General features: G+C 44.9%; 1 protein-coding gene across 2 annotated transcripts; it reads left to right on the top strand.

Annotated features, from left to right (window-relative positions):
* LOC110538180 (ATP-citrate synthase) lies at positions 1 to 27,840 on the top strand. Of its 2 annotated transcripts, XM_036938235.2 has the most exons (28): positions 1 to 485; positions 6,586 to 6,765; positions 10,693 to 10,815; positions 13,070 to 13,132; positions 13,529 to 13,719; positions 14,935 to 15,014; positions 15,855 to 15,985; positions 17,300 to 17,418; positions 18,029 to 18,227; positions 18,338 to 18,455; positions 18,625 to 18,779; positions 20,062 to 20,155; positions 20,636 to 20,665; positions 21,356 to 21,497; positions 21,713 to 21,881; positions 21,979 to 22,083; positions 22,189 to 22,385; positions 22,477 to 22,558; positions 22,817 to 22,927; positions 24,554 to 24,681; positions 24,815 to 24,908; positions 25,127 to 25,281; positions 25,429 to 25,579; positions 25,727 to 25,870; positions 25,951 to 26,064; positions 26,158 to 26,240; positions 26,399 to 26,475; positions 26,623 to 27,840. In XM_036938235.2, exons 2-28 carry the CDS (start codon positions 6,607 to 6,609, stop codon positions 26,715 to 26,717), a joined length of 3,309 nt encoding a protein of 1,102 aa, XP_036794130.2. In that variant the 5' UTR covers positions 1 to 485; positions 6,586 to 6,606; the 3' UTR covers positions 26,718 to 27,840. The 2 variants fall into 2 exon arrangements, with proteins under 2 accessions (XP_036794130.2, XP_036794131.2); XM_036938236.2 differs by lacking the exon at positions 20,636 to 20,665 and having other exon boundaries at positions 147 to 485.
* Positions 27,841 to 27,926: the final 86 nt, after the last annotated feature.

Here is a 27,926-nt window from a genome sequence, read left to right as displayed (position 1 = left end):
ACTGGTGCCAGAATGTACTCAGATTATTAACTATTAGTATAATTGAAAAAGGGAGACAATTTTACTATCTTTTATACATGATCATGTGATTCCATTCTGATTGGCTACAATACTAAACAGACAATGCCAGCCAATCGGTGTCCTACAGTTGAATAGCGAAGTCGGTTCTTTCAACGAGAGATGGGTGTGAGCGTTATGAAGCAACAGCCATGGGGTGGTGTGACCCAATCGGAGAGCAGGAATATATCAGCCAAGTCTATCATCAGATAGGAAGAGGGGAGAAAACTGAGGAGAACCCAGAAGTGTAGTCAGTGGTCCACGCCGACAGCTAAACCACAGATACAAGAAGGAGCAGTTAGCAGTATCTTTAGCCAAACTGTCCCTTTTCTAGAATTGCCGGCTGAAATCGTTTCACATCCGAAACGATCCAAATCTTCTCAACACATAACCTGGGAGATCTTTTCCACAACTCTCAAGATATAAAGGTGAGACAAATCTATATCTAGATTTATTTCGATGTTTACAGATTGCAAAGAGTAATTGAAAGCTGACTTGAAAGTTACATAAAGTAGTGTAACATGCGCAGTAAAAAAAAAAGCTAACACAAAGTGTGTGTGGTGTGTGTGTGTGTTGAGTAAGGGAAAGAAAGAGACAGGACGAGTTGAACTGGTCAATCAACAGTACCAGTCTTGAATTCATAAAGAATGAAGACATTATGAAACAATTATTGTGGCCACGGCATAGCTTACTATAGTTTATTTTAAAATGTGTCGCCTCATGGGCTGTGGCTGGTCTAATGCCATAAAAGCATGTTTATTTGTTTAGATATTTCCGTATTACCCTTAATGTAGTTATTTATTGCCATTTTAATCATTTTCACCTATTTCATTCTGGTAAAATGTAAATCATAATGAATGAATGAATCATTTATTTATTTCTATTTAACCTTTATTTAACTAGGTAAGTCATGTCTATGGCATGTCTTTGACTAAATCACTTTGACTATTCACATACACATGGTCAGCAGATGTTATTGCGAGTGTAGTGAAATGCTTGTGCTTCTAGTTCTGACAGTGCAGCAATATCTAACAAGTAATTAATCACTTCCACAACAACTAGCTAATACACACATCTAAGTAAAGGAATGGAATAAGAATATATATACATATATGGATGAGCAATGACCGAGCGGCATAGGTAAGATGCAATAGATGGTATAAAATACAGTATATACATATGAGATGAGTAATGCAAGATATGTAAACATGATTAAAGTCCCATTATTAAAGTGACTAGTGATCCATTTAATTAAAGTGGCCAATGATTTCAAGTGTGTAGGGAGGCAGCAGCCTCACTCTGTTAATGATGGCTGTTTAAGTCTGATGGTCTTGAGATTGAAAAATAGCTTCTGTCTCTCAGTCCCAGCTTTGATGCACCTGTACTGACCTCGCCTTCTGGATGGTAGCGGGGTGAACAGGAAGTGGCTCGTGTGGTTGTTGTCCTTGATGATCTTTTTGGCCTTCCTGTGACAATTTGGTGCTGTAGGTGTCCTAGAGAGCAGGTAGTTTGCCCCCGGTGATGTGTTGTGCAGACCGCACCACCCTCTAGAGAGCCCTGTGGTTATGGGCGGTGCAGTTGTCTTACCAGGCGGTGATGCAGCCTGACCGGATTCTCTCAATTGCGCATCTGTAAAAGTTTGAGGGTTTTAGGTGACAAGCCACATTTCTTCAGCCTCCTGAGGTTGAAGAGGCGCTGTTGCGCCTTCTTCACCACGCCACCCAAACAGATCCACAGATGATGCAATCTCTATTGCACTCCACACTGCCCTTTCCCACCTGGACAAAAGGAACACTTATGTGAAAATGCTATTCATTGACTACAGCTCAGCATTCAACACCGTAGTACCCTCAAAGCTCATCACTAAGCTAAGGATCCTGGGACTCAACACCTCCCTCTGCAACTGGATCCTGGACTTCCTGACGGGCTGCCCCCAGGTGGTGAGGGTGGGTAGCAACACATCTGCCACGCTGATCCTCAACACTGGAGACCCCATTGGTGTGTGCTCAGTCCCTTCCTGTACTCCCTGTTCACCCACGACTGCATGGCCAGGCACTACTCCAACACCATCATTAAGTTTGCAGACAACATTACAGTGGTAGGCCTGGTCACCGACAACGACGAGACAGCCTATAGGGAGGAGGTCAGAGACCTGGCCGGGTGGTGCCAGAATAACAACATATCACTCAACGTAACCAAGACTAAGGAGAGGATTGTGGATTACAGGAAAAGGCGGACTGAGTACGCCCCCATTCTCATCAACGGGGCTGTAGTGGAGCAAGTTGAGAACTTCAAGTTCCTTGGTGTCCACATCACCAACAAACTAGACTGGTCCAAACACATCAAGACAGTTGTGAAGAGGGCACATCAAAGCCTATTCCCCCTCAGGAAACTAAAAAGATTTTGCATGGGTCCTGAGATCCTCAAAATGTTCTACAGCTGCAACATCACTGCCTGGTACGGCAATTGCTCGGCCTCCAACTACAAGGCACTACAGAGGGTAGTGCGTACAGCCCAGGACATCACTGGGGCTATGCTGCCTGCCATCCAGGACCTCTACACCAGGCGGTGTCAGAGGAAGGCCCTAAAAATGGTCAGACCCCAGTCATAGACTGTTCTCTCTACTACCGCATGGCAAGTGGTACTGGAGTGCCAAGTCTAGGACATAAAGGCATCTCAACAGTTTTTACCCCCAAGCCATAAGACTCCTGAACAGGTAATCAAATGGCTACCTGGACTATTTGCATTGTGTGCCCCCCACCAACCCCTCTTTTATGCTGCTGCTACTCTCTGTTTATCATATATGCACAGTCACTTTAACTATACATTTATGTACATACTACCTCAATTGGCCCGACCAACCAGTGCTCCCGCACATTGGCTAACCAGGTTATCTGCATTGTGTCCCGCAACACACCACCCGCCAACCCCTCTTTACGCTACTGCTCCTCTCTGTTCATCATATATGCATAGTCACTTTAACCATATCTACATGTACATACTACCTCAATCAGCCTGACTAACCCGTGTCTGTATGTAGCCTCGCTACTGTATATAGCCCCGCTACTGTTTTTCACTGTCTTTTTACTGTTGTTTTTATTTCTTTACTTACCTATTGTTCACCTAATACCTTTTTTGCACTATTGGTTAGAGCCTGTAAGTAAGCATTTCACTGTAAGGTCTACCTACACAGGAGGGGGCTGAGCACGCACTCTTGTGGGGCCCCAGTGTTGAGAATCAGCAAAGTGGAGGTGTTGTTTCCTACCTTCACCACCTGGGTGAGGCCCATCAGGAAGTCCAGGACCCAATTGCACAGGGCGGGGTTCAGACCCAGGGCCTCAAGCTTAATGATGAGCTTGGAGGGTGCTATGGTGTTGAATGCTGACATAGGTATTCCTCTTGTCCGGATGGGATAGGGCAGTGTGCAGTGTGTAGGCGATTGCATCGTCTGTGGACCTATTGGGGCGGTAAGCAAATTGAAGTGGGTCTAGTGTGACGGGTAAGGTGGAGGTGATATGATCCTTGACTAGTCTCTCTAAGCACATCATGATGACAGAAGTGAGTGATACGGGGCGATGGTCATTTAGTTCAGTTACCTTTGCCTTAGGTTTTCTTTTTAAATCAGAATGTTCAAGTGTTCATGCATTTTAATAAACTTTGGAATAAGATTATTTGAGAATCTTAATTGACACAAATCATGCATTTTTAGTCCACTTTCAAAACACAGCTCTTGCTTTTTTGAAACCACTTCCTTGCTTTTCCCAAGTTCATTGTCCAGACAGATATCTTCTCTAGCAGGCAGACAGATGCTTCTTTGTAGCACTGAGGTATTTTTGTCATTTCTACCTGTCAGAGCCAGGTGCAGATGTTTTGGTGTTGTTGTAGTATAAGGGAAGGTAATCTGGAGGTGTAGGGGACCAGGCCAGGTTAAGGTTAATTGCATTCTAACTTCAGTATTGTGAAAGACAAATTCTGTTTCTGTGAAAAGCGCGATCAGATTTTCTGATGAGAAGAAGCCTGTGTTTCTGCTGTAGGTGTCCGTGGTTTTGATAAGTGTGTGTGATATGCATATTTTCTGGTGTGTGTGCCTTCATTCGTGTGCGTTTTGTGTGCCTCGTATAGCAGTCTACAAGCGTTGCGCTTCAACCGCTCTTGATCAATGTTATCCGTGTTGGATATTTCATAGCTCTGACAAGCAGCTAGCAGAGGGGAAATAGACAGATATACTGTAGTAAGTCTGTCTCCTCCCCTCCTGTGTTCTATTGGCCTCGGACCAGAGCTATAGTGACTCAGGAAGAAGAGGAGAAGAGGGATCAATACTGAAGATGCTCCAACACCACCTCCATTCATTTATCTAATCAAGGGCTAGCAGGGCAGCAGCCCAGAGCAAAGCCTTATCTGGTAGATACCAGGGCTCTTTATCTAAAAATATATATATATATTTGACCCCCTTTTTCGTGACATTTGAATGTTCTCCAATTACGATCTTGTTTCATTGCTGCAACTCCCGAACGGGCTCTGGAGAGGCGAAGGTTGAGTCATGCATCCTCCCGAAAACAAGACCTGCCAAGCTGCGCTTCTTAACACCCGCCTGGGATCAAACCCCAGGCTGTAGTGACGCCGCAGCACTGTGATGCAGTGCATTAGACCACTGCACCACTCGGGAGGCCACAGGGCTCTTTATCTGATGAAGGACACAGAGCGCAAGTTGACTGGCTGCTCCATCACTGCAAGAATACTTAAGAGCAACTTGTTGTTTTACTGTCTTCCTTAGTAGTGATATTACAGAGACTACTGACTGAGTGGGTTTGTGTCAGCACAGTAACGGGACACATTTATCATCATTGATATCCATCTGGTCTGTGGTGAAAGAAATGATAACGCTCTGTCTAAGTGAGTGTAGCAGGAAACCAAGGCCAGATCAATAACAAAAGAATTGCAACATTCTGCTATCGGAAGGAAAGAGAGGGGGGCTGGGGGATAAAGAGGGGGCAGGTGGTGTGGTGGAGGCTGGAGGTTGGTCACGTTTGGTACTGTGAGTCTGGACATCCAAGTACCACATTCTTCTGTATCATATCCAGGATGATTTCTTCATGATTTAATGAACATTTAATTTTCAAATTCAAACATATTGAATGTTCTGTTGCAGAGGCAACATAGGGAGTGATTAAGGCCTTTCTAGGTTGACGGACTGACGTGGTCCCAGTAGACTAGTCATTCGAAACTGAGTTTGTCCCATTTAGCATATGGCTTCATTTAAGCTAGCAGGAGGATGCCAGGAAGGGTCACAACCCTTGTCTTTGCCATGAAAGGAAAACAACATTTGATTTACACATCCTGTTGGGTTTTGGTGTTTTTGCTCAAATTCAATGTGCAAATGTCCCCCTCAAACTTTAGCGTTGTTAAATTAACATTTAATTATTGCAAAAAGGATCAAATCCTTTGTCCTGACCCTCTCCAAATATCTAATGTATGATTTGTATACATGTGTGCTGCCTTTTGATTAGTCTCTTGGGAATATCCCTAGTATGGACTTCCAGGTCACTACGTCATACCAGGACGACCCTTCACCCATTACAGGGTTTATACACGTGACCATGACATCACAGTAGTCTGACAATTGGGCCGTCAGGCTTATCTTGTTTGTGTATGAGGCTGCACGTCTGACACTGGCACGTCTCATAATGTGTAGTTCATAGTAGTCTGACAATCGGGCCATCAGGCTTATCTTGTTTGTGTATGAGACTGCACGTCTGACACTGGCACGTCTCATAATGTGTAGTTCATAGTAGTCTGACAATCGGGCCGTCAGGCTTATCTTGTTTGTGTATGAGACTGCACGTCTGACACGTCTCATAATGTGTAGTTCATAGGAGAGAGTCCTCACACCAGAAGGAGATGTCCTTTACCAACGGTTTATCCCTAGCACTACAAACAGTGACTACACCCTTTTATTTAGTAGCAGTAGGTTCAAGGTGTGTCTGTGTGGGTGATTATTTCTCTGTTTGTTTGAGACAGCAATGCATCAGCCTCTCTGAAGGTTGCTTAGTCGTGTGTGTGTGTCTGGGTATTGTCCTCTACACAAACTCCAGGCCCCCTCTATGTGCTGTCTGGTGATTTAAAGCTGTGCATCTGTCTTAGGGTTCACCTGAATTTTTTTTTTTTTTTTTGAGAGGCAGCCAGATGAGGGTCCATTATTCCATTAGAGTGAAGATCCTAGACCTGGGCTAATCAACTTAGCCTCAGCATTACTGGCTGCCTGATCAAGGGAGATGACTGGGCAGATCCTACAACGTAGATAGAGACCTCTGATCTGCAGTGTATGTGTAAATGAATAGCTCAGTATATACCATTATCATGTAAGAGGCTGCTGTTGTTAAAGGTAGGCCTATCCTCTCTGATGTGTCATATTTGGGAACATAACTAGAATATCTTATACTTAAGCTAGTCACCCTGTACTGGTATGCACTTGTGGTTATAAACGGGTTTACCTAATCTCTCTTTTGACCTGTCTCTCTCTCCTCTCAGACCACTGTTCTCTGATCTACCATGTCAGCCAAAGCCATCTCGGAGCAGACGGGGAAGGAGTTCCTCTATAAGTATATCTGTACATCTGCAGCTGTCCAGAACCGGTTCCGCTATGCCAACGTGACGACTGAGACCGACTTTGACCGGCTGGCACAGGACCACCCCTGGCTGCTCACTGAGGTAAGGAATAACTGACCCATCGAAGGCCCATATTATTATTTTTTTGAACCAAATATCGACCTAATACCTATATATTAAGAGCAGCTCTTATGTCATTCAAACACCAACGGTCAATGGCACGACTGTCTTTTCAGACATCAACTATTTCTTCATAAGGATGACTGATCCACGCAAGGTTAAATGTTTGCTCAAAACAAGGATTACATTACATTGCGGGCAGTAGATTCAGTTTGGCCACATCGTCGTCATAAATCTGACTCTATAACTATCACAATATCTACCTTCCCTGACTGCGTGAAATGCTAAAAAATGTTTGCAGACACAATCACTTAGCAGGCCCATGTTCACTCCAGCCACTCTTCTGTCTGTAAAATGTAAACAAAGCAAAGTCAATGTAGAGGAGAATGAACGTCGTCATCGGAATGAATCATGAGCAATAAAAAGTGACATCCACAATGGGAGGAGACGCTCTTTTAAGAGCAGTCATAATTACCTCAGAGATAGACCCCTCTTTCTCCCAGACTCCTAATATAATTACAGTATGACTCATCTCCGAGGGGAAAATCTCACTCTCTCTGTCTCTCTCACTCACTCACCTGGAAGGCTGTTTTAGTGCTTTATCAAGTTGGATGCAGGAAGGGAGGAGAAGGATGGAGGAGGGCAGGTGTAGGCCCAGATACACGTGACAGGATTGATTAGGGAATGACATTAACTTTCGCCCTTGGCCCTCTGCCTGGTTTTACTGGCAGCACTCCAGATGATAATGGCTCGAATCTCACAAGTCACTTCTCTCTCCATCTCTGATTGATCCAAGAGAGGTAGCAGCCAGGGGGAGGGGGGAGGACAGAGGAATGGAAGGAGGGACCGAGAGACTGATGAACAGCTTCTATTTCCAGGCCTACAGACTGTTGAACAGTCACCACTCCCTTAGTCACTGTTACTAGCTGGTTACCACCCGGTACTCTACCCTGCACCTTAGTGGCTGCTGCCCTATGTACATAGATTTATTGAACTCTTGTCACTTTAATAATGTTTACATATTGCTTTACCCACTTCATATGTATATACTGTATTCTAGTCAAGGCTCATCCTATATAACTACTGCTGTACACACCTTTTCGATTCATATACTGTCTATATAGTGGGCTCCCGAGTGGCGCAGCGGTCTAAGACACTGCATCTCAATGATAGAGGCGTCACTACAGACCCTGATTCGATTCCAGGCTGTGTCACAACGGGCCGTGATTGGGAGTCCCATAGGGCGGCACACAATTGGCCCAACGTTGTCCGGGTTAGGGCTTGGCCAGGGTAGGCCATCATTGTAAATAAGAATGTGTTCTTATTTAACTGATTTGCCTAGTTAAATAAAATACAAAATAATCTATACAGTACCAGTCAAAAGTTTGGACACACCTACTCATTCCAGGGTTTTTCTTTTATTCTTACTATTTTCTATATTGTAGAATAACAGTGAAGACATCAACTATGAAATACACATGGAATAATGTAGTATCAAATCAAAAAATATTTTATATTTGAGATTCTTCAAAGTAGCCACCCTTTGCCTTGATGACAGCTTTGCACACTCTTGGCTACTTTGAAGAATCTCAAATATGTCAAATATATTTGGATTTGTTTTAACACTTTTTTTTTTGGTTACTACATGATTCCATATGTGATATTTCATAGTTTTGATGTCTTCACTATTCTACACTATGGTAAAAAAATAAAGAAAAAGTAGGTGTGTCCAAACGTTTGACTGGTACTGTATAATATCTAGACATACAGTGCATTTGTAAAGTATTCAGACCTCTTGACTTTTTCCATACTTTGTTACTTTAGAGCCTTATTCTAAAATGGTGTGTTTACGTTTTTTTTTTTAAATGCTCATCAATCTACACACAACACCCCATAATGACAAAGCGAAAACATGTTTTTACAAATGCTTGCAAATGTGTGTATATATATATACATATATATATATATATATATATATATATATATATATATATATATATATATATATATATATATATATATATATATATATATATATATATATATATATATAATATATAATAATAAAATAAACATATCACATTTACATAAGTATTCAGACCTTTTACTCAGTGCTTTGTTTAAGCACCTTTGGCCACGATTACAAACTCTAATCTTGGGTATGACGCTACAAGCTTGGCACACCTGTATTTGGGGAGTTTCTCCCATTCTTCTCTGCAGATCCTCTCAAGCTCTGCCAGGTTGGATGGGGAGCGTCGCTGCAAAGCTATTTTCAGGTCTCTGCAGAGATGTTCGATCGGGTTCAAGTTCAGGCTCTGGCTGGGTCACTCAAGGACATTCAGACTTGTCCTGAAGCCACTCCTGTGTTGTCTTTGCTGTGTGCTTAGGGTCGTTGTCATGTTGGAAGGTGAACCTTCACACCAGTCCTGAGCGCTCTGGAGCAGGTTTTCATCAAGGATCTCTCTGTACTTTGCTCCGTTCATCTTTCTCTGAATCCTGACTAGTCTCCCAGTCCCTGCCGCTGAAAAACATCCCCACAGCATGATGCTGCCACCACCATGCTTTACCGTAGGGATGGTGCCAGGTTTCCTCCAGACGTCACCATCCCAATGCTTGGCATTGAGACTAAAAAGTTAAATCTTGGTGTCATCAGACCAGAGAATCTTGTTTCTCATGGTCTGAGAGTCCTTTAGGTGCCTTTTAGTAAACTCCTAGCGGGCTGTCATGTGCCTTTTACTGAGGAGTGACGTCCGTCTGGCCACTCTACCATAAAGACCTGATTGGTGGAGGGCTGTAGAGATGGTTGTCCTTCTGGAAGGTTATCCCATCTCCACAGAGGAACTCTGGAGCTCTGTCAGAGTGACCATCGGGTTCTTGATCACCTTCCTGACCAAGGACCTTCTCCCCCGATTGCTCAGTTTGTCCAGTTGGCCATATCTAGAAAGAGTCTTGGTGGTTCCAAACTTCTTCGATTTAAGAATGATGGAGACCACTATGTTCTTGGACCTTCAATGCTGCAGACATTGTTTTAGTACCCTTCCCCAGATCTATGTCTCGACACAATCCTGTCTCGGAGCTCTACAGACAATTCCTTCAACTTCATGGCTTGTTTTTTTTTCTCTGAAATGTACTGTCAACTGTTGGACCTTTATATAAACCGATGTGTGCCTTTCCAAATAATGTCCAATCGATCGAATTTACCACAGGTGGACTCCAATCAAGCTTTAGAAACACCTGGGCAAAATTCTGAGTCTCATAGCAAAGGGTCGGAATACTTATGTAAATTAGGTATTTCTGTTTTTTATGCATTTGCAAAAATGTCAAAATACCTGTTCACTTTCATTATGGGGTATTGTGTGTAGACTGAGGAAATGTTTTTATTTAATCATTTTTAGAATAAGGCTGTAACGTGGAAAAAGTCAAGGGGTCTGAATACTTTCCAAATGCCCTATAATATTCCAGACTCATTCTGATATTTATTTTTGACTTTTTTGCATTATGTGTGTGTTACTGCACTGCTGGAGCTAGAAACACAAGCATTTTCGCCGCACCTGCGACATTGCAAATCTGTGTACCCTACCAATAAACTTTGATTTGAGGGAGGACCCGGAAACCTACCTCCTGATCTACATATATGGTTCTCATCAAGATGGGCTTCAAATGCTGAGGATTTGAAGTGTGTAATGGTACCTGAAGTGAACTCGCCCGTTTGTGCCACACCTAAACGTCATCGTCAGCATATAGCCTGTTATCATAAACCACAAATTAGCCTCACATTAACACATTGCTAACTACGTTATCCTGTCATGAGTAGTCTAGTCTAAGGATGGTCACTAAATCACAGTCACTTATGTCCATTATCCTGGTGTTGTGATGCTAACAGTTCGACCCGTGTCGTCTGTTCCCTAGCGGCTGGTAGTGAAGCCAGACCAGCTGATCAAGCGACGGGGGAAGCTGGGACTGGTAGGTGTCAACCTGGATCTGAAAGGTGTCCAAGAGTGGCTGAAGACCCGCCTCATGAAAGAGACCATGGTAAGTCATTACACACCACACACACACGCCAAGTCATCCTGAAGTGGATCCTTCTAAATACAGTACCTACAGCTAGGTTCTGACCCATTCCTGCTAGGCTCTTCAGTCTACACTGTAGTGAACTTTCACTCTGCTCACTGTTTACTCTGTCTCCTGCAGAGCATTTGGTTCCACTCAGCCCTCTTTTCTCTTATTTCTCTCTTCATCCCCTCATTCCCATGCCCGCTAGTACTACCCATCCAAGTTAAGTGTGTTTTGTTTTGATGTATGTTTAACTCTGCCTCCAGAGCTGTACAGATTGCTAATCAGCTCTCGGTCAGGTGCTTGTCAATCAGGCCAGTCAGCCGAAACAGAGAGTCCTGCCTGTGAGTAAACAGGTTTCGGTGTAAGCCGAGCACGCTACAGTAGGTCCATCACTCTGTGTGCCACACAGATGTTTGTGTGCTTCATAAACCTTGGGCTAAGAGAGGGAGCGTGTGTGCTGGATAGATCACTGGCCAGACATTTTAGAAGAACATCAGTTGCTGCTGGAGACAATAAATAAGATAAATTAATTCACAGGTTTTAAAATGGTGTCTATCTGGAAGGATTATTTTATTCTGACTGGCTTGGACGGCTGTTGTTAATTTAGAATCTGGCTGACTTGTTAAAGAACATGTTTCACAATATGTTGTGTGTTTTCATTGCTTAATGTGTTCATGGATAGCTGTATATGGGATAGTTAGTGTATTTGTATTTACTATGGTTCCCCCTTAGCAGGAGCTACTCTTCCTGGGGTCCAACGAAATGAAGGCAGTTAGCGAAATGAAGGCAGTTAGCGAAATGTTTACGAAATGAAGTCGGTTTACAAAAACATTTAAAAAAACATTACAATACATTCACAACACATTAGGTGTGTTCCCCCTACTCTACTACCACATCTACAACACAGAATCCATGTGTACGTGTGTTTGTATAGTGTGTGCATGTGTCTGTGGGAAGGGTGGTACTGGGTTTTATACTACAGTATGTGTTAGTTATTTAGTTATTAGTTAGTTATTTATGTAAGTGAATGACATTCTGTAATGTGTGTGTCTGAGAGAGACTGGTTGTGTCTGGACTAGAGAGAAGAAGTGGGGTAGATTTCAGTCACTGTGAACAATTTAGCTCGACTTTTTGTTCTCGCTCTCCTCTCACAACCCATCACTCTTTCTCCCCAGCTTACCAAATCACTATTCCGAGAGGTTGAGATGACTCCATCCCTGGCTATTTCCCTCAGTCTTTGACTCCATAGCTTCCCTCAGTGATAGGGTGTAACCAGGATAGTTCATGTGTTACCAGGCGAATGGGTGTGAAAATGTCCGTGGTTATTATGCATCATATCAGTTGACTTTGACCCCTTTTTTGATCGACTTTTAAAGTTTGTGTAAAACTTCAACCATGTTTCACCTTCCTACTTTTTGTTGTTGAGCTTCTTAATCAATATATTCCTCCAACCTGTTTGTCCCTCTCTTCCGCCGCCTCTTCCCCCTGTCTCCTCCCTCGTTCTCTAGGGAGCAGTGAGAGAACAGTATGGAGATTATTTGTCTAAATTGGCCTCAGCGCGTCTTTAATCAGATGGACGACGAAGGGAGAAAAGAGGCCGTCCTTTTTATTCCATCTCTCGGAAATGTCAACCTTCACTTTTTCTTCTGTCGGCTGACTGCTCTCCCGGGCAGTCCCTGGTTGTTTTATGCCTGGGGACCTTTTAACACAGGCAGTGTGACAGCCAGCTAAATGAGCTCTCATTTCCATGTTGAATCCACCTAGGACTATACTAGACTGCTGCTCTGTGTGGACGTCATCCTCTGTCAGTTTTGGGCCTCCTTTTTTCAGACTTTATTCAACGGCACTTTCTTGTCCCGTGGCCTGATTATTTAGTTTGTCTGCTCTGTGGCCACTTTGTGTTCACTTTGGGGCCTTGAGGTGTGTTCATTCATACTGCTTTTTATAGCCCCCCCCCCCCTCTCTCTCTCTCTGCTTCTCTCCCTCTTAGTCCTGAGGGCGTACCTGTAAACAAGTGCGTTGTTGCGTTATGATGGATCCTCCAGACTTGCTACAGCTGGCTCACTTCAACTGCTCAGAGAAATAGTCATTATAGCATTGTAGTCTCCTGTGGGAATTAATGATGGTTTTGACCAATTTAAATGTAACCTTTTTGCTTCAGAAGTTCTGTATTTCTCCTCAACACAATGTCTGTTTGAGCTTCTAAGTAAGTGCTGTATGTGTTTCTCAGGTGGGAAAAGCAAAGGGGATCCTGAAAAACTTCCTCATCGAGCCATTCGTAGCCCACAAGCAGGTAAAACTATCTACGTGATGCGCTTTCTCTAGTCTAGCTTCCTCACAGAGGACTGCAGCCGAACAGGTTTTCCAACTTACTTTCATTTTATTCATGAGCTGTGTGAGGTACTGCGCCTTCACTAAACAGCATGTCAAATCTCAAGGAATGGCTTTAAAGGGATAGTTCCCCCAAAAAATGATACTTAAGTATTTTCTTCATTAGTCCATTGTTAATGTCATCCCAAACAGTGACGCATGTCAGCAAGTCAAGTTTTCAAGATTGAGTACTTTTTAAGTACAGAACAAAAACTCTGAAGATAGCTTGAGTGAATTATCCCTTGAACAAAATGTCTTCTATGACGTACACGTCTCTGGTTGTCTATAACTGACCGGTGTGTGTCTCCCTATCCCTCAGGAAGAGGAGTTCTACGTGTGTATCTACGCCACGCGGGAGGGAGACTACGTGTTGTTCCACCATGAAGGAGGGGTAGACGTGGGGGATGTGGACGCTAAGGCCAGCAAGCTTCTGGTAGGAGTGGACGAGAAGCTGACTGAAGACGCAGTGAAGAAACAGCTCCTGACCCATGTCGCTGCAGACATAAAAGAGTGAGTGGCGCGAGACAGTGCGTTCATTTAGAAACAGAATTCTACTTTGTAAGAGGGAGACTTTGCACACTAAAATAACAGGATACTAGATTAATGGAAGGTATATTTCTGGGAGAGGACCTCATTCATTCTGAGGTAGAGAAGTGGAGGGTTAGAGAAGGAACCTGTTGCGTTAAACTAAAGCTGGTTGGCAAGCAATGGCAGCACCACTCACTACAAAACAGAGAGGGGAAAGCGATGGCGAGGTACTCTAATAATGCTGGAGGGAGGAGGAGGAGAAGGAGGAGGGGGGGTGAGAAATGACATACTCCCTCTACGAGCTCGCCTTTCCTCGATCACCCCCTCCTTTCTCCTTAGCCTTAGTCTGAGCACGTTCCTGGAGCCTGACATTTATTTTGATGGGTGTGATACAGTGACCCACCTCCCTTCGCTCGAAACGGCTCTCTGTGAAGGCAGGCAGGGCCTGGCTGGGCTCCCCACGGTCTTGGCTGACATTGAGGGAGGCGGCTCTGCACTGTTCACCCCCCCCCCCTCACCCTCTTGTCTCCTTTTGGATCCCGGAGCGGTGGCCCTAGCCCCATCAGAACCTGTCAGTAGGAGAGGAGCTTAGTCACTGTGGGTGTGATGCGTCGTGCCTGACCCCCCCCCCCCACTCCTTGAGGCCAGTGTTCTCCTGGCAGCTAGAGTAGCACCCCTGACAGACAGGAGACCGACGTGGTCACAAGGCCACAGAGCTGCCTGCACAGCTGACAGACAGGCAGGCACAGAGAGAGGAAGAAATACTGCCCCCACCACAGCCCTTCACCCATCTGTTTTGACAGGAGGAGGCGGGAGTAATGTAAATGTTTCCTTCATTGTAGCGAGGCTCACCAGCTAATTTACAGGTGCAGTGGAAAAGAGCTGGCTCCTCCTCCAACACTGCCTCCACCCCTCCTTCTTTCCCTCACTTTTTCCTTATTAATGTTGGCTCATGTTTTTATGGATTTAGTGCTGTATAAAGGGTGTGACTCACTGATTGAAAGGAAAGTGCTATCACTAAGGGAAATTAGTTAGCTTGAACAGTCAGTTAGTTGACAGATCTTCCACTGAACCATATTTATTTCTCTGCACATAATAAGGAAGAGAAAGGAGCTGTCTGTATTTTAGGGAAAGTTAAACGATTAAGGTGTGGCTATAAAACAGTTGAACTTGTTGGCTGGTTATTTCTTCCTGCAGGGTTCTGGCCAGCTTCATCGTTGGACTGTTCAACCTGTATCAAGACCTATACTTCACCTACCTTGAGATCAACCCACTGGGTAGGTCCTGTCATACAATCCTACCACATCCAACTCTCCTACCAACCTCCTACCACAGCCTAAACATGATGCTCTGAACGACTCCCTCATCCAGACATACACTCTCAGCCTCGTCATTTTGTCATAGAATTAAGAGGTTTGAGGGGGGAAATAATGATCTGACGGAATCTAAAAACATCTCCTTGTAGGAAAACATATAGAGGAGCAGAAGTTCATTACAACATTCTAATTCTGAGGGGGGAAACTGGTTCAATAATTAATGTTCCTGCTGTTGGATGACTGCAGTGTGTTTTATCAGGGTGTAGTTGGTCATCAGTACCAGGTTATATGCCCCGTGGCAGCTGTTCCTGTGGAGGGGAGAGGACTGGGGATGCTGAGACCTCCCCTCCTGCTTTGATGTCTCCCCCACACCCCCTGCCTCTCCAATCTCCCCTTCCTGCAGTGTGAGTAGGGACTGGGGAGGTTAGGACTCCCCCTGGGGGTGTACATGGTCCTCTCTCATTTCCCCTGCGTTCTATTTTAGAGATCACCGCTGGAGACCAGCAGGTCTCTGTGGAAACGACACGAACGAACACACACCGTGTCAGGGTTTGTCTCAACAAAACTGTGCCGTTTCCAAACATACCTGACCCCCGAACAAATCCAGTTAGGTAGGATGGAAGCAGTGAGGTACAGATGGAGAGCTGTACTCTGATTCAATCACAGTGGAAGAAGCCAAATCAATATCAAAAAGAGGATGTGGTTATTTTGCCTTCTGCATTTAACCTGTTCAATACCCTGGGCTAACATGCTACTCTTTGCCTTTCATGTCGTGTCTCTCTCTCCGTTTCCTTCTCCCAGTGGTCACGAAGGATGGCGTGTTTGTGCTGGACATGGCGGCTAAGATCGATGCCACGGCGGACTACCTCTGTAAGGCCAAGTGGGGCGACGTGGAGTTCCCTCCACCCTTTGGCAGGGAGGCCTACCCTGAGGTGAGGACAATCACCTGACTGCTAGCCAGAGGCTGCTATGTCCATTTTGTTACTTAGAAGGAACTAGAAGGATAAGGGCAGTTCCAAAGAAGTCATAAAATATTATACAATCGCTTTACAAGTAATTGTGTGTCATGTAAAGCCCAGGGTTAGGGTCAATTCAGAAAGTAAATCCAATTTGACGTTTTCCTCATTGAAAATAATTTGAATTTCAGGGTACTTCTGGAATTGAAATGGAATTGGCCCCAACCCTGATAAAGACTTGACATATATTTTCAAACAAGCCTCCACCTAAGTTGATCTGCATACAAATCCCAGATGTACATACTATATCTGGTTCCTCATTAGTTATTTTTTTGCTGACTAGATGCACACCCGTACAGTGATAAAGGTTTTAGTTCCTTCCCATTTATTGACGACGACATTACTATTTTATGAGTCCTCTGGCTGTCCCAGCTATGGAGAGAGATGTTGATCAGGAAAGGGACTAGGGGAGTGACTCTGAGCCTTGACTCATACTGAGTTAGTACCATATCTCCGTGGCGATACCATAACACACCCCAGTAGCGATTGTCGTCGGGGTGTAGGGCTACTTGGACAACAGGGATGTTGTGACCTCATTAGATGTTATTATTCTACACTTAGATATTCTGTCTTCCATTTCGATGGCCCAGTCTAGATTTAAAATGTTTGACCAGGGTTTTTGTATTTTATTGTTGATTTAATTAGCTTGTGTTTTGATAGTTGTTTTTGGCATCGTGGTTAATGGTTCTCTGTGTGTGTGTGACTCTGGCTGGTCTGAGCTGCTTTGAGACAGAGGGTCTGTCTGGGTGCTGTAGGCACCAGACGGGACTGTTTAATTGGGCTGCTGTCGGTCTCGGGTGTAGCCGCGGGACCAGCGGGGGCCTTTGATTGGGTGTGTCTCCAGCTGTGTCCCTCGCTGTCACAAGCAACCAGCTCTGATTGGCAGCAGGCTGTTTTTACCGCCTGGACATTCCGTCTTCAATAGTGTCAGAAATTAGTGTTTCACCACACAGGAACATCCACGTGAACAGGTGCACATACTAAAAAAAGAATCAGAGGGAAAAACACTGATATTTGGAAGTGTGGACCTGGGCTCCCAGAGATGTTTTATCCTCTGTTGTTGAAGCAGGAGTGAGTTTGAAAAGGAAACAACGTGAGTGGATTATTACAGCCTAATGAAGTGGTGCTCAAACTGATGTCTGGCCTGATTTTTACTGCTGCCCTCAGAAAACCCTGCATTCCCACTACCCCCACAGGACCTTCAGCTAACCTCCCCTTTGGCTCTTGCAGGAGGCCTATATTGCAGACCTGGATGCCAAGAGTGGTGCCAGTCTCAAACTCACCCTGCTCAACCCCCGTGGCAGAATCTGGACCATGGTGGCAGGAGGAGGGGCTTCCGTCGTCTACAGGTAGAGTCACCAATCACAATGTCTCAATCTGAGCCATGCGTCTTCACCTCAGCATGCCAAACAATGTTACTAATAACATGTTTGGAGTTTCTCCCCACACTCCCATGTTCTTTCATTGTGGTGTTGCTGATGGCCCTGTTAGCTTAGTTTCTGGCTGCCTCCTAGGCTACGCTACCTCGGTTGTAATTGGGTTTAGCATTAGGAGTGTGCACCAGCTGGTGATGGAACAATCAGATTGATGGCGCAGCCGAGGTCAGACGCTGCTGCTTGTTCAGCAGAGAGCTAAATGAGATCATCTAGCGACCCGATCTTAACGAGAGTCTGGAGGAATGAGGAGCCTTCCGTCTGTCAGGGACATGAGGCGTAACGTACACAGACACGCCTACTGTGACTGAATGCTTCTGTGGATTGGACTAGTGTCTGTATAGATTGTTTTAACAGTGTTGACAGACTTGGAAAGAGAGACTTGGTTGATCTAATTAAACTTTCACAATGCACTACTATACTGAATGTACAGTATACTGTAGATGCTATCTTCAGGTGATTGTGTATATTGTCCCTGCACCCCTGTGTTTGTGTGTTTTTATCCAATGGGATCCATCCCACACAGTGACACCATCTGTGACCTGGGTGGGGTTGACGAGCTGGCCAATTACGGGGAGTATTCAGGAGCGCCCAGCGAACAGCAGACCTATGACTATGCCAAGACCATCCTGTCCCTGATGACCCGCGAGAAACACCCCGAAGGAAAAGTCCTGATCATTGGAGGAAGCATTGCAAACTTCACTAACGTTGCAGCCACATTTAAGGTAGATCTAAAAAATGCATCCACAGAGCTGAACACAATATCTGAAGCAATTGTGATTTAGATTCTCCTAGCGTTAGGCTACTCTGAGATCCTCGCTTGTCTCTGTTCCAGGGCATTGTCAGGGCCATCAGGGACTACCAGGGCCCCATAAAGGAGCATGAGATCACCATATTTGTCCGCCGTGGGGGCCCCAACTATCAGGAAGGCCTCAGGGTCATGGGCGAAGTGGGTGAGTAGCTCCACAATAGATAAAGGTTCATTTTGCAAGAGATGTTCATGGTCTTGTATTTCTCCTAATTTCCTCTGTGATAAAAGGTCAGGCCAATGCTATTTTTAGCTTTGATTGACACACTCGACCTTCTGAAGACATTCACTGTGTGTGTGCCATGTTTCCACAGGTAAGACTACTGGCATCCCCATCCATGTCTTCGGCACAGAGACTCACATGACTGCCATTGTCGGCATGGCGCTGGGCCACCGACCAATACCCAAAGAGCCTCCCGTCGCCGCCCACACCGCCAACTTCCTGCTCAACTCCAGTGCCAGTTCATCGGTAGGTTACACTGGGCCTATAGTTACAGGGCAATTCTACCACTTTTCAATGCAGTCAAACATGTGATGTTGCTGTTTTTTTATGATATTTCCACACTGAGCTCAAAATAACACTCTGAAATTGTGAAAATGATGATAATGCCTTTTTTAATGTAAGAGATTTTGGTGAGAAAAAATGCCTGGAATTCCAGCCTGTTCAGGTGGGATAATCTTGATTATTCTGATCAATGACCAATCACCATTTATTTGCATATGCATCCTCCTACTTTGAAGGGGTAAGCGGGGTGGGCTCTAGAGTCTAGATGATCCTATCTGCTAATCAGTGTAGGTAAATATATTAGCATTTGTATCAGCACGCCCGCACCGTCAGACCGAGCATTTCAATGGCAAAAGGAGGCTCTGGGAAATAAATCATTTCCAATGATGGTTATTTTCATGAAATATAAACACACGGTGGTTTTATTAGACCTACAGTGATGATATAGAAATAAGACTGCATGGGGGCTTTAATAAGATCTACCCGATGACATCATCAAAAATATGAACATTTTAAAAAGTTTTTTTTTTTTTTCAAATACTGAGATTCACGGTGACGTGTTTCCCATGCAGGCACAGTGAGGTCATCTGAGGTGCGTCTTTTTGTGTGTAGGGCATTTCCTGGCTTTGTATGCTGCTCTGGTTTTAAATAGCAGCCAGGAGACAAAACACTAGGCCTGTGCTGTAGCCTGCAGGGCTCCATTAATAATGTGCTGCACCGGGGCTTTCAGAGAGATGCGTCCGTGGTCTTGAGTGTGTTATGGGAAGGGGGCCCACGTCCATTTGATGGGCAAAAATATGAAAGCAGCAAATGCACAGGTTCGCAAAGGTGCCAATTGGGCTTCCTGGAGAATGCACCCATCTCACTCTAAACACAGCTCAACGGAATGTCGTTTTAATGAATTTGAATGAATTTAAACTGTGTGGGCCCAGCATGTAGATTTGTTTGTTTTTAAAGCAGGTTCAACACATGAGTCTGCTGTGCCATAGACATAGTGTGTACATAGGGCCCTACTGTGCAGCTGGCATCACTGCAGGTTTATCACGCAAGGCTTCATTGTAAAGCTTGCACCGTGCTACTCTCCCTCTCTATGCAGGTAATGTGGCACTGTCACAAATAAAACAGTACTGTTTTTTTTAGGCAAGTCATTCAAAACGAGCCTGTTCTAGGAAGGCATGTGTGCATCAGGGCTGGTGTTAACCTGATTAGCTCTTCTCCTGTCTCTTATCTCCTCTGTCCTCTCCAGACCCCAGCCTCCAGCAGGACAGCCTCCTTCTCTGAGAACAAGGCTGGACCCGGGGCCTCTGCTGCCAAGAAAGCCAAGTCAGGGGCCCCTCCAGGTGAGCTCCTCGATGAGACCACACACACACACACACACGGGAAACGTAAGAATGATGCTTCTCAGGTATTTATGTAAAAGTAATGGAATGCAATTTTACAAGCCGGGTTGGGGTCAATTCCATTTAAATTCCAGTCAATTCAGATAATACACTGACATTTCAATTCTCTAAAAATGCTTTTTAATTAGGAAAATTCCAGTTCCACATTTTTATTTTCTTAATGGACTAGAATTTAAATGGAATTGACCCCAACCCTGGTAGCAAGAGGCTTCCTTGAGAACCATTGCTCTCATAAAATGTGAGTTTCTGTCTCCCAGCTCCCCCTGGTGGCCATTAGGGGTCTCACAGCCCACATCAGCCCAGGATCTGTTGTGAAAAACCTTCCCTTTTAGAGGGCATAATCGTCACACGTTCTGAATGTAATAACATTGAGTATATTGTTTCTGATTTTTGTTTTGTTTTATTGTTGTGGCACCACAGAGCGACAGGCGTCGTCAGACAGTCCAGGAGGTAGGACACTCCCCTGTCAGACTGACTAGGGTGGGCCTGGGACATGGTTCTCCCCCTAGCCCCCCTGTGAAGCCCTCGAGCTGTGTCATGTTCTCCTGTCCTCTCTCATGTGTCGGGCTTTTATTTCTATGGTGTTCTAATGGTTCATCCATGGGAACAACCCTGGACAATATTGATGTATAGGCGACTACATTTCTGATCACATTTGTAGTTCTTAAAGGGGAATTTCTGACATCCAGAAATATACAGTGATAACATGTTTTGTATGGTTGCGGGTTCAGCTTCTGTCTCACTAACCCCTGTGGTTTCCTGTCGGTTGTGATGTCTCAGTCAGCGGCTGGCTGTCAGTGTTTGGTTCCTTCACTGTCTAAAAACTGTTTGCCCTGCCATGTGTCTTCTGTTGATGTTGTGTGCCCTGGTCTATCACACCTCTTAGCAGAGCAGGATATGACTTCTTTAAAGCTCGTACCTCTCTGTAGTGAGTTAAAAGCCCTTTTCTCTCCTGGTGCGGTAATAAGGAGATCAAGCTATTTTTCTCCCTCTGAGTAAGTGTGTGTGCACGCCAAACCTCTCTTCATTGTCTGAGTGACTTTGCATTTTGTAGTTAACCTTCCCCTCTCTCTCCCCCTCCATCTTTCCTCCTTTCCATCCCTCTCCTTTCCTTGTCCCCTGTGTTCCTTGTCCCTGCAGTCAAGGCGTCAACCCTCTTCAGCAAGCAGACCAAGTCCATCGTGTGGGGCATGCAGACTCGGGCCGTGCAGGGCATGCTGGACTTTGACTACACCTGCTCCAGGGATGAGCCCTCTGTGTCTGCCATGGTCTACCCATTCACGTAGGTGTCTCTTTCCTTACACCCTGTCTCTCTACTTCCTGTTTCCTGTATACCACTCTTAACTGTCGTGCCCCGAGACCACAGAGAGGTGTTGAAAATAACAAGTATGTTGATGGTCGACGCTGTGTGTGCGTGCTTGTGCGTTCACACGTGCTTATCTTATTTGTCTGGTTCATCGTTCGATACTCAACGTTGTGACTGTCTGTGTGTTCCAGTGGGGACCACAAGCAGAAGTTCTACTGGGGCCATAAGGAGATCCTGTTGCCTGTCTATAAGAACATGGGCGACGCCATGAAGAAACACCCGGAGGTGGACGTGCTCATCAGCTTCGCCTCGCTCCGCTCTGCCTTCGACAGCACCATGGAGACCATGCAGTACCCGCAGGTTGGTAGCGCCTCCATGCCATTCAGAAGGTGTCATCTAATGGTGAGAGAGCCGTAGGTCTGACCGACTGTAATTCTTCATATCCCCACCCCTTCAGATCCACACCATCGCCATCATAGCCGAGGGCATCCCAGAAGCCCAGACCAGGAAGATCATTAAGAGGGCGGACGAGAAGGGTATCACTATCATCGGCCCGGCAACGGTAGGCCCCTCCTACTCTATACCCCTCACTTACAGTATGTGTGGCCTGCTTTTTAAGGGTGTAGAGAAGAGTATCATATCTGTGTGTGTGTGTGCGCTTGGCCAGGTTGGAGGGATCAAGCCTGGCTGTTTTAAGATTGGGAACACCGGGGGCATGCTGGATAACATCCTGGCCTCTAAGCTGTACCGTCCAGGCAGTGTGGCCTACGTGTCCCGCTCTGGAGGCATGTCCAACGAGCTCAACAACATCATCTCCCGCACCACCGACGGAGTCTACGAGGGTGTGGCCATTGGAGGAGACCGGTAAGAGAGTGGCTGTGTGTGAATGGGGTGGATAAGATTACTGATGTAAGTCTCTGTGTGTGTATATAATGAATGCTTATTTCTTCATTAGATACCCAGGCTCAATCTACACAGACCATGTGCTGAGGTACCAGGACACCCCAGGGGTAGAGATGATCGTAATGCTGGGAGAGGTGAGGTTTTGAAAGACACACACACACACACACACACACACACACGTCCACATCATTGCTGCTAATGGGCCCCTCCACTGAGTAAACTAACCATAGAAAAATAAACCTTATCCTTTTAACACAATCAGTTTATTTTCATCAAGCGTAGCTAATTAACATTGACCATTTATGACCAGACTAATTCCATGATTGGATGTCACCTCTGCAAGTGTGTGTGTGTGGACTTCCTTTTTAAAGCACTGTTGGTCTCCCTTCTAGATTGGCGGCACAGAGGAGTATACGATCTGCCAGGGCATCAAGTCAGGCAGGATCACCAAGCCTGTGGTGAGCTGGTGCATCGGAACCTGTGCCACCATGTTCTCCTCAGAGGTGAGTGTGATGGGAAGAGTTTGGGGGGGAGGGGTTGAAGTCATTGGATTGATATCAGAGACTTGCAGGGCAGGCATACTGGAAGAAGGGGTCTGGTTTAGAGGTCGACCGATTATGAATTTTTCAACGCCGATACCAATTATTGGAGGACCAAAAAAAGCCGATACCGATTAATCGGCTGTTTAAAAAAATATATATATGTGTATGTGTGTGTATACATGTAATAATGACAATTACAACAATAATGAATGAACACTTATTTTAACTTAATATAATACATCAATAAAATCAATTTAGTCTCAATCAATTTGGTTTAAATAATGCAAAAACAAAGTGTTGGAGAAGAAAGTAAAAGTGCAATATTTGCCATGTAAAAAAGCTAACGTTTAAGTTCCTTGCTCAGAACATGAGAACATATGAAAGCTGGTGGTTCCTTTTAACATGAGTCTTCAATATTCCCAGTTAAAAGGTTTTAGGTTGTAGTTATTATAGGACTATTTCTCTCTATACCATTTGTATTTCATATACCTTTGACTATTGGATGTTGTTATAGGCACTATAGTATTGCCCGTCTAATCTCGGGAGAAGTCGTGAACAGCGCAATGCTTGAAGCAAAGCGAAGAGCTGCTGGCAAATGCAGGAAAGTGCTGTTTGAATGAATGCTTACGAGCCTGCTACTGCCTACCACCGCTCAGTCAGACTGCTCTATCAAATCATAGACTTAATTATAATATAATAACACACAGAAATACTAGCCTTTGGTCATTAATATGGTCAAATACGGAAACTATCGTTTCAAAAACAAAACGTTTATTCTTTCAGTGAAATACGGAACCGTTCCGTATTTATCTAACGGGTGGCATCCCCAAGTCTAAATATTGCTGTTACATTGCACAACCTTCAATGCTATGTCATAATTATGTACAATTATGGCAAATGATTTGCGGTCTTTGTTAGAAAGAAATGGTCTTCACACAGTTCGCAACGAGCCAGGCGGCCCAAACTGCTGCATGTACCCTGACTCTGTTTACACTGAACGCAAGAGAAGTGACACAATTTCCCTAGTAGAAAAGAAATTCATGTTAGCAGGCAATATTAACTAAATATGCAGGTTTAAAAATATATACTTCTGTGTATTGATTTTTAAAGAAGGGCATTGATGTTTATGGTTAGGTACATTGGTGCAACGACAGTGCTTTATTTGCAAATGCGGGTGTTAAATCACCCATTTGGCGAAGTAGGCTGTGATTCAATGATAAATTAACAGGCACCGCATCGATTATATGCAACGCAGGACAAGCTAGATAAACTAGTAATATCATCAACCATGTGTACTTAACTAGTGATTATGTTAAAATTGATTGTTTTTTTATAAGATAAGTTTAATGTTAGCTAGCAACTTACCTTGGCCCCTTGCTACGCTCACGTAACAGGTAGTTAGCCTGCCACGCAGTCTCCTCGTACAGTGCAATGTAATCGGTGTCCAAAAATACTGATTACCGATTTATGATAACTTGAAATCGGTCCTAATTCATCGGCCATTCCCATTAATCGGTCGACCTCTAGTCTGGTTATGGGGTTGGTGACTGTCTGCTGTGATATGCTGACCCGGTCTGTCACCTGTAGGTCCAGTTTGGTCATGCTGGAGCGTGTGCCAACCAGGCCTCAGAGACAGCCGTGGCCAAGAACCTGGCTCTGAAGGAGGCCGGAGCCTTCGTACCCAAGAGCTTTGACGAGCTGGGAGATGTCATCAAGTCAGTGCAGAAAATCACACACTGATATGATTTAGAAAAACATACATCTAAGCCACAACATAAGATTGACAGTTTTTTAATAAATGTACAAAAGCACTGATGTGAAATTGAAGCTTCCCATCCTCATGTACAGATCAGTGTATGACGACCTCGTTGGCACAGGAGTCATCGTTCCAGCTATGGAGGTGCCCCCTCCCACGGTGCCAATGGACTACTCCTGGGCCCGGGTGAGTAATGACAACCAGTCAGTGCCACGCTAGCTCATGTCCCCTGTGAGTTAAGTGGTGAATCAGGATCTCTTATTGGCTCTGGACAATGTTATTGACTTCCATATAAGGCAAACTTCACTGAACCGCATCAGACTGTGTTAAACTGAAACAGATGGAGAGCAATGGGAGGGTGTGGTGACTCCCTCCCTCTCTCTCTCTATCCCTCTATGCTGTAGGAGCTGGGTCTGATCCGTAAGCCAGCCTCCTTTATGACCAGTATCTGTGATGAGCGGGGCCAGGAGCTCATCTATGCTGGAATGCCCATCACTGAGGTGTTCAAGTCGGAGATGGGCCTGGGAGGAACCTTGGGACTCCTCTGGTTCCAGAGGAGGTACACGTCTGTCCCCCAAAACATGAAACCGTGAAACAGTCAATAATAATACTGCCATTGTTCACATAAAACATTAAACATACACTATTGTAATTGAATTTGAATACAATTCTATGTCTCTGTGTCCTCCCTCCTCCTTGCCCCAAGGCTGCCCAGTTATGCTGCCAAGTTCATTGAGATGTGTCTGATGGTAACTGCTGACCATGGTCCTGCCGTCTCCGGTGCCCACAACACCATCGTCTGTGCCCGTGCTGGCAAAGACCTCATCTCTAGCCTCACCTCTGGCCTGCTCACCATTGTAAGAACATAGTCAAGTGAACCTCGACATTCTTAGGCCCACTCAAACCAGCAGAGTATTCTCTTCTCAAGATAATGCCTCTAATTAATTGAGCTTTGGTAGTCGACATGTGTCTCTATCTAGTCTTTCTGTGTGTGTGCTTTCCAGGGGGACCGGTTCGGAGGGGCCCTGGACGCTGCAGCCAAGCAGTTCAGCAAGGCGTTTGACAGTGGCATGCTGCCCATGGAGTTTGTCAATAAGATGAAGAAGGAGGGCAACCTGATCATGGGCATCGGACACAGAGTCAAGTCGGTGAGCACCGTCCCTGTGTCTCTGTTTGGATACCATGTCTTTCATATTTTTTACTGTGTGTGTGTGTGTGTGTGCTTCAGATCAACAACCCAGACATGCGGGTGCAGATCCTGAAGGACTTTGTGAAGAAGAACTTCCCCTCCACCCAGCTGTTGGACTACGCTATGGATGTAGAGAAGATCACCACCGCCAAGGTACTAACCCTGTCATCCTCTCCTGCACCCTGGATCACCCCACTGGGATCATCTGTTCTAAACCATGTCTTCTCCTCTCTGCTGCGGTTTCAGAAACCCAACCTGATCCTGAATGTGGACGGTTTCATCGGAGTAGCCTTTGTGGACCTGCTCAGGAACTGTGGTGGATTTACACGGTAAATCCTATGCTATTTACCTCCAGTCAATGACATTCTATACAATGCAACTGTACTACTGTGTCTGGGTCATCCGGCTGTCCTTTTTGTTGGCCTTCGCCTACATTCAGTGTTGCATCAACTCACCATTGTCCCCCGGTGTTTGTCTTCCCCCTCAGGGACGAGGCTGATGAGTTTGTGGAGATCGGAGCGCTGAATGGAATCTTTGTCCTGGGGCGAAGCATGGGCTTCATCGGTGAGTTGGGGGTCAGTGGTCATGACCCTGATGAGTTTGACCCCTAGAAATGGTAATGGGAAAGGGGCTGTGATGTAAGGAGCGGAGGATGCGCAATATGATATTGCTCAAATGAGAAACTTACCTACGCTTCTACTTCTCCCTCAGGACACTACCTGGATCAGAAGAGGCTGAAACAGGGTCTGTACCGTCACCCTTGGGACGACATCTCCTACGTTCTCCCTGAACACATGTCCATGTAACCATGGAAACTAGGCCATGGACCCCCCCCCCCCCCAGTTACCCCACCACCGCACCCTAACCTCCACCCTCACCTTTACTGTGTTCTGTCAGCCCCAAGTGGTGGGAGTACAACAAGGAGGACTGATATTATTATAGATGTGTCTTTACAACAGTAATAAGGACAACCCTTTTTTTATTTTTTATTAATACAGTTTCAGTTTTTTTTAAATCAGTTAGCTGATCGAACATGCTGCAACCCCGTTAATAATACAAAGGCCTGCAAAACTGTGAAGGCGCACTCAGATGTGTATGAGTCTGCTAGAGAGATCAAGCAAGCTGCAGAGAATGAGAAAAGAGGCACATTCATTAGTTAGACCCTTAACCCTATAGTGTGTGAGTGCAGTTAATGCAATTCTCTTCCCAAGATTACCAGTAGGGATACAGATGATTGTCTTCCTATTTACTACTACTACTACTACAACAGCTTCTATACTACACCTATGCCTACAGTGAAGTACGTTGATGAGACTGTATCTCCCACTATCATCTCTCTCCATAAACCAAGCATGTGTCTGTGTATCACAGACTTCCTGTGTGTTGCTGTGCAGTTCTCTTTCTTGTGTGTTGGTGCCATATTAAAATCATACGCTTTTTATCAGGGGTGAACCGTAGTGCAACAATACTAGCTACTGTTTTACAGTTATATAGATTATAGCTTTATTTATGTATAGATGTTTTAACAGCCGAGTAAATAAATGTAATCGAAAGTATTAGCATTTGGATGTATTGTAAATGCCCATGAAACAGTTGTGTTTTAAACCGTAAGATATGTCGCTGACCAATCACATTGGGCTGTAAATACAGTGAAAAGCTCATCCTCTGTCCCCAAACAGGACGGTGCCCAGGATGGCAAGGTACCATAGAATGCAGCATTATTTAACTGAATGTTACTAGCTAGACCAGCTCCATTGTGACCGGCTATTTCTCGTAAACTGTATCTGTCCGTACCATTTGTGTTGTCATGTCAACACAATTTGTTTGACCTAATGTGATGTGAACTGAGCGTGCCTCTGTAGAGATGTGTCGTAATATATTTTCAGAACGGTGTGACTGCGTATATTAAAGATGACCCATTGGAACATAGCTCTGTCTGGTTCTTCCATAAAATACATGTGGTATAATTGTAATTGTTTCACTGTGTCGTACTCCATCCATCAGTTTATTAAACC

The sequence above is a fragment of the Oncorhynchus mykiss genome, chromosome 12 (assembly GCF_057628025.1).
Source record: "Oncorhynchus mykiss isolate SJ-2025 chromosome 12, ASM5762802v1, whole genome shotgun sequence".
Lineage (NCBI taxonomy): Eukaryota > Metazoa > Chordata > Actinopteri > Salmoniformes > Salmonidae > Oncorhynchus > Oncorhynchus mykiss.
This window is presented reverse-complemented; position numbering and strand designations above follow the sequence as displayed.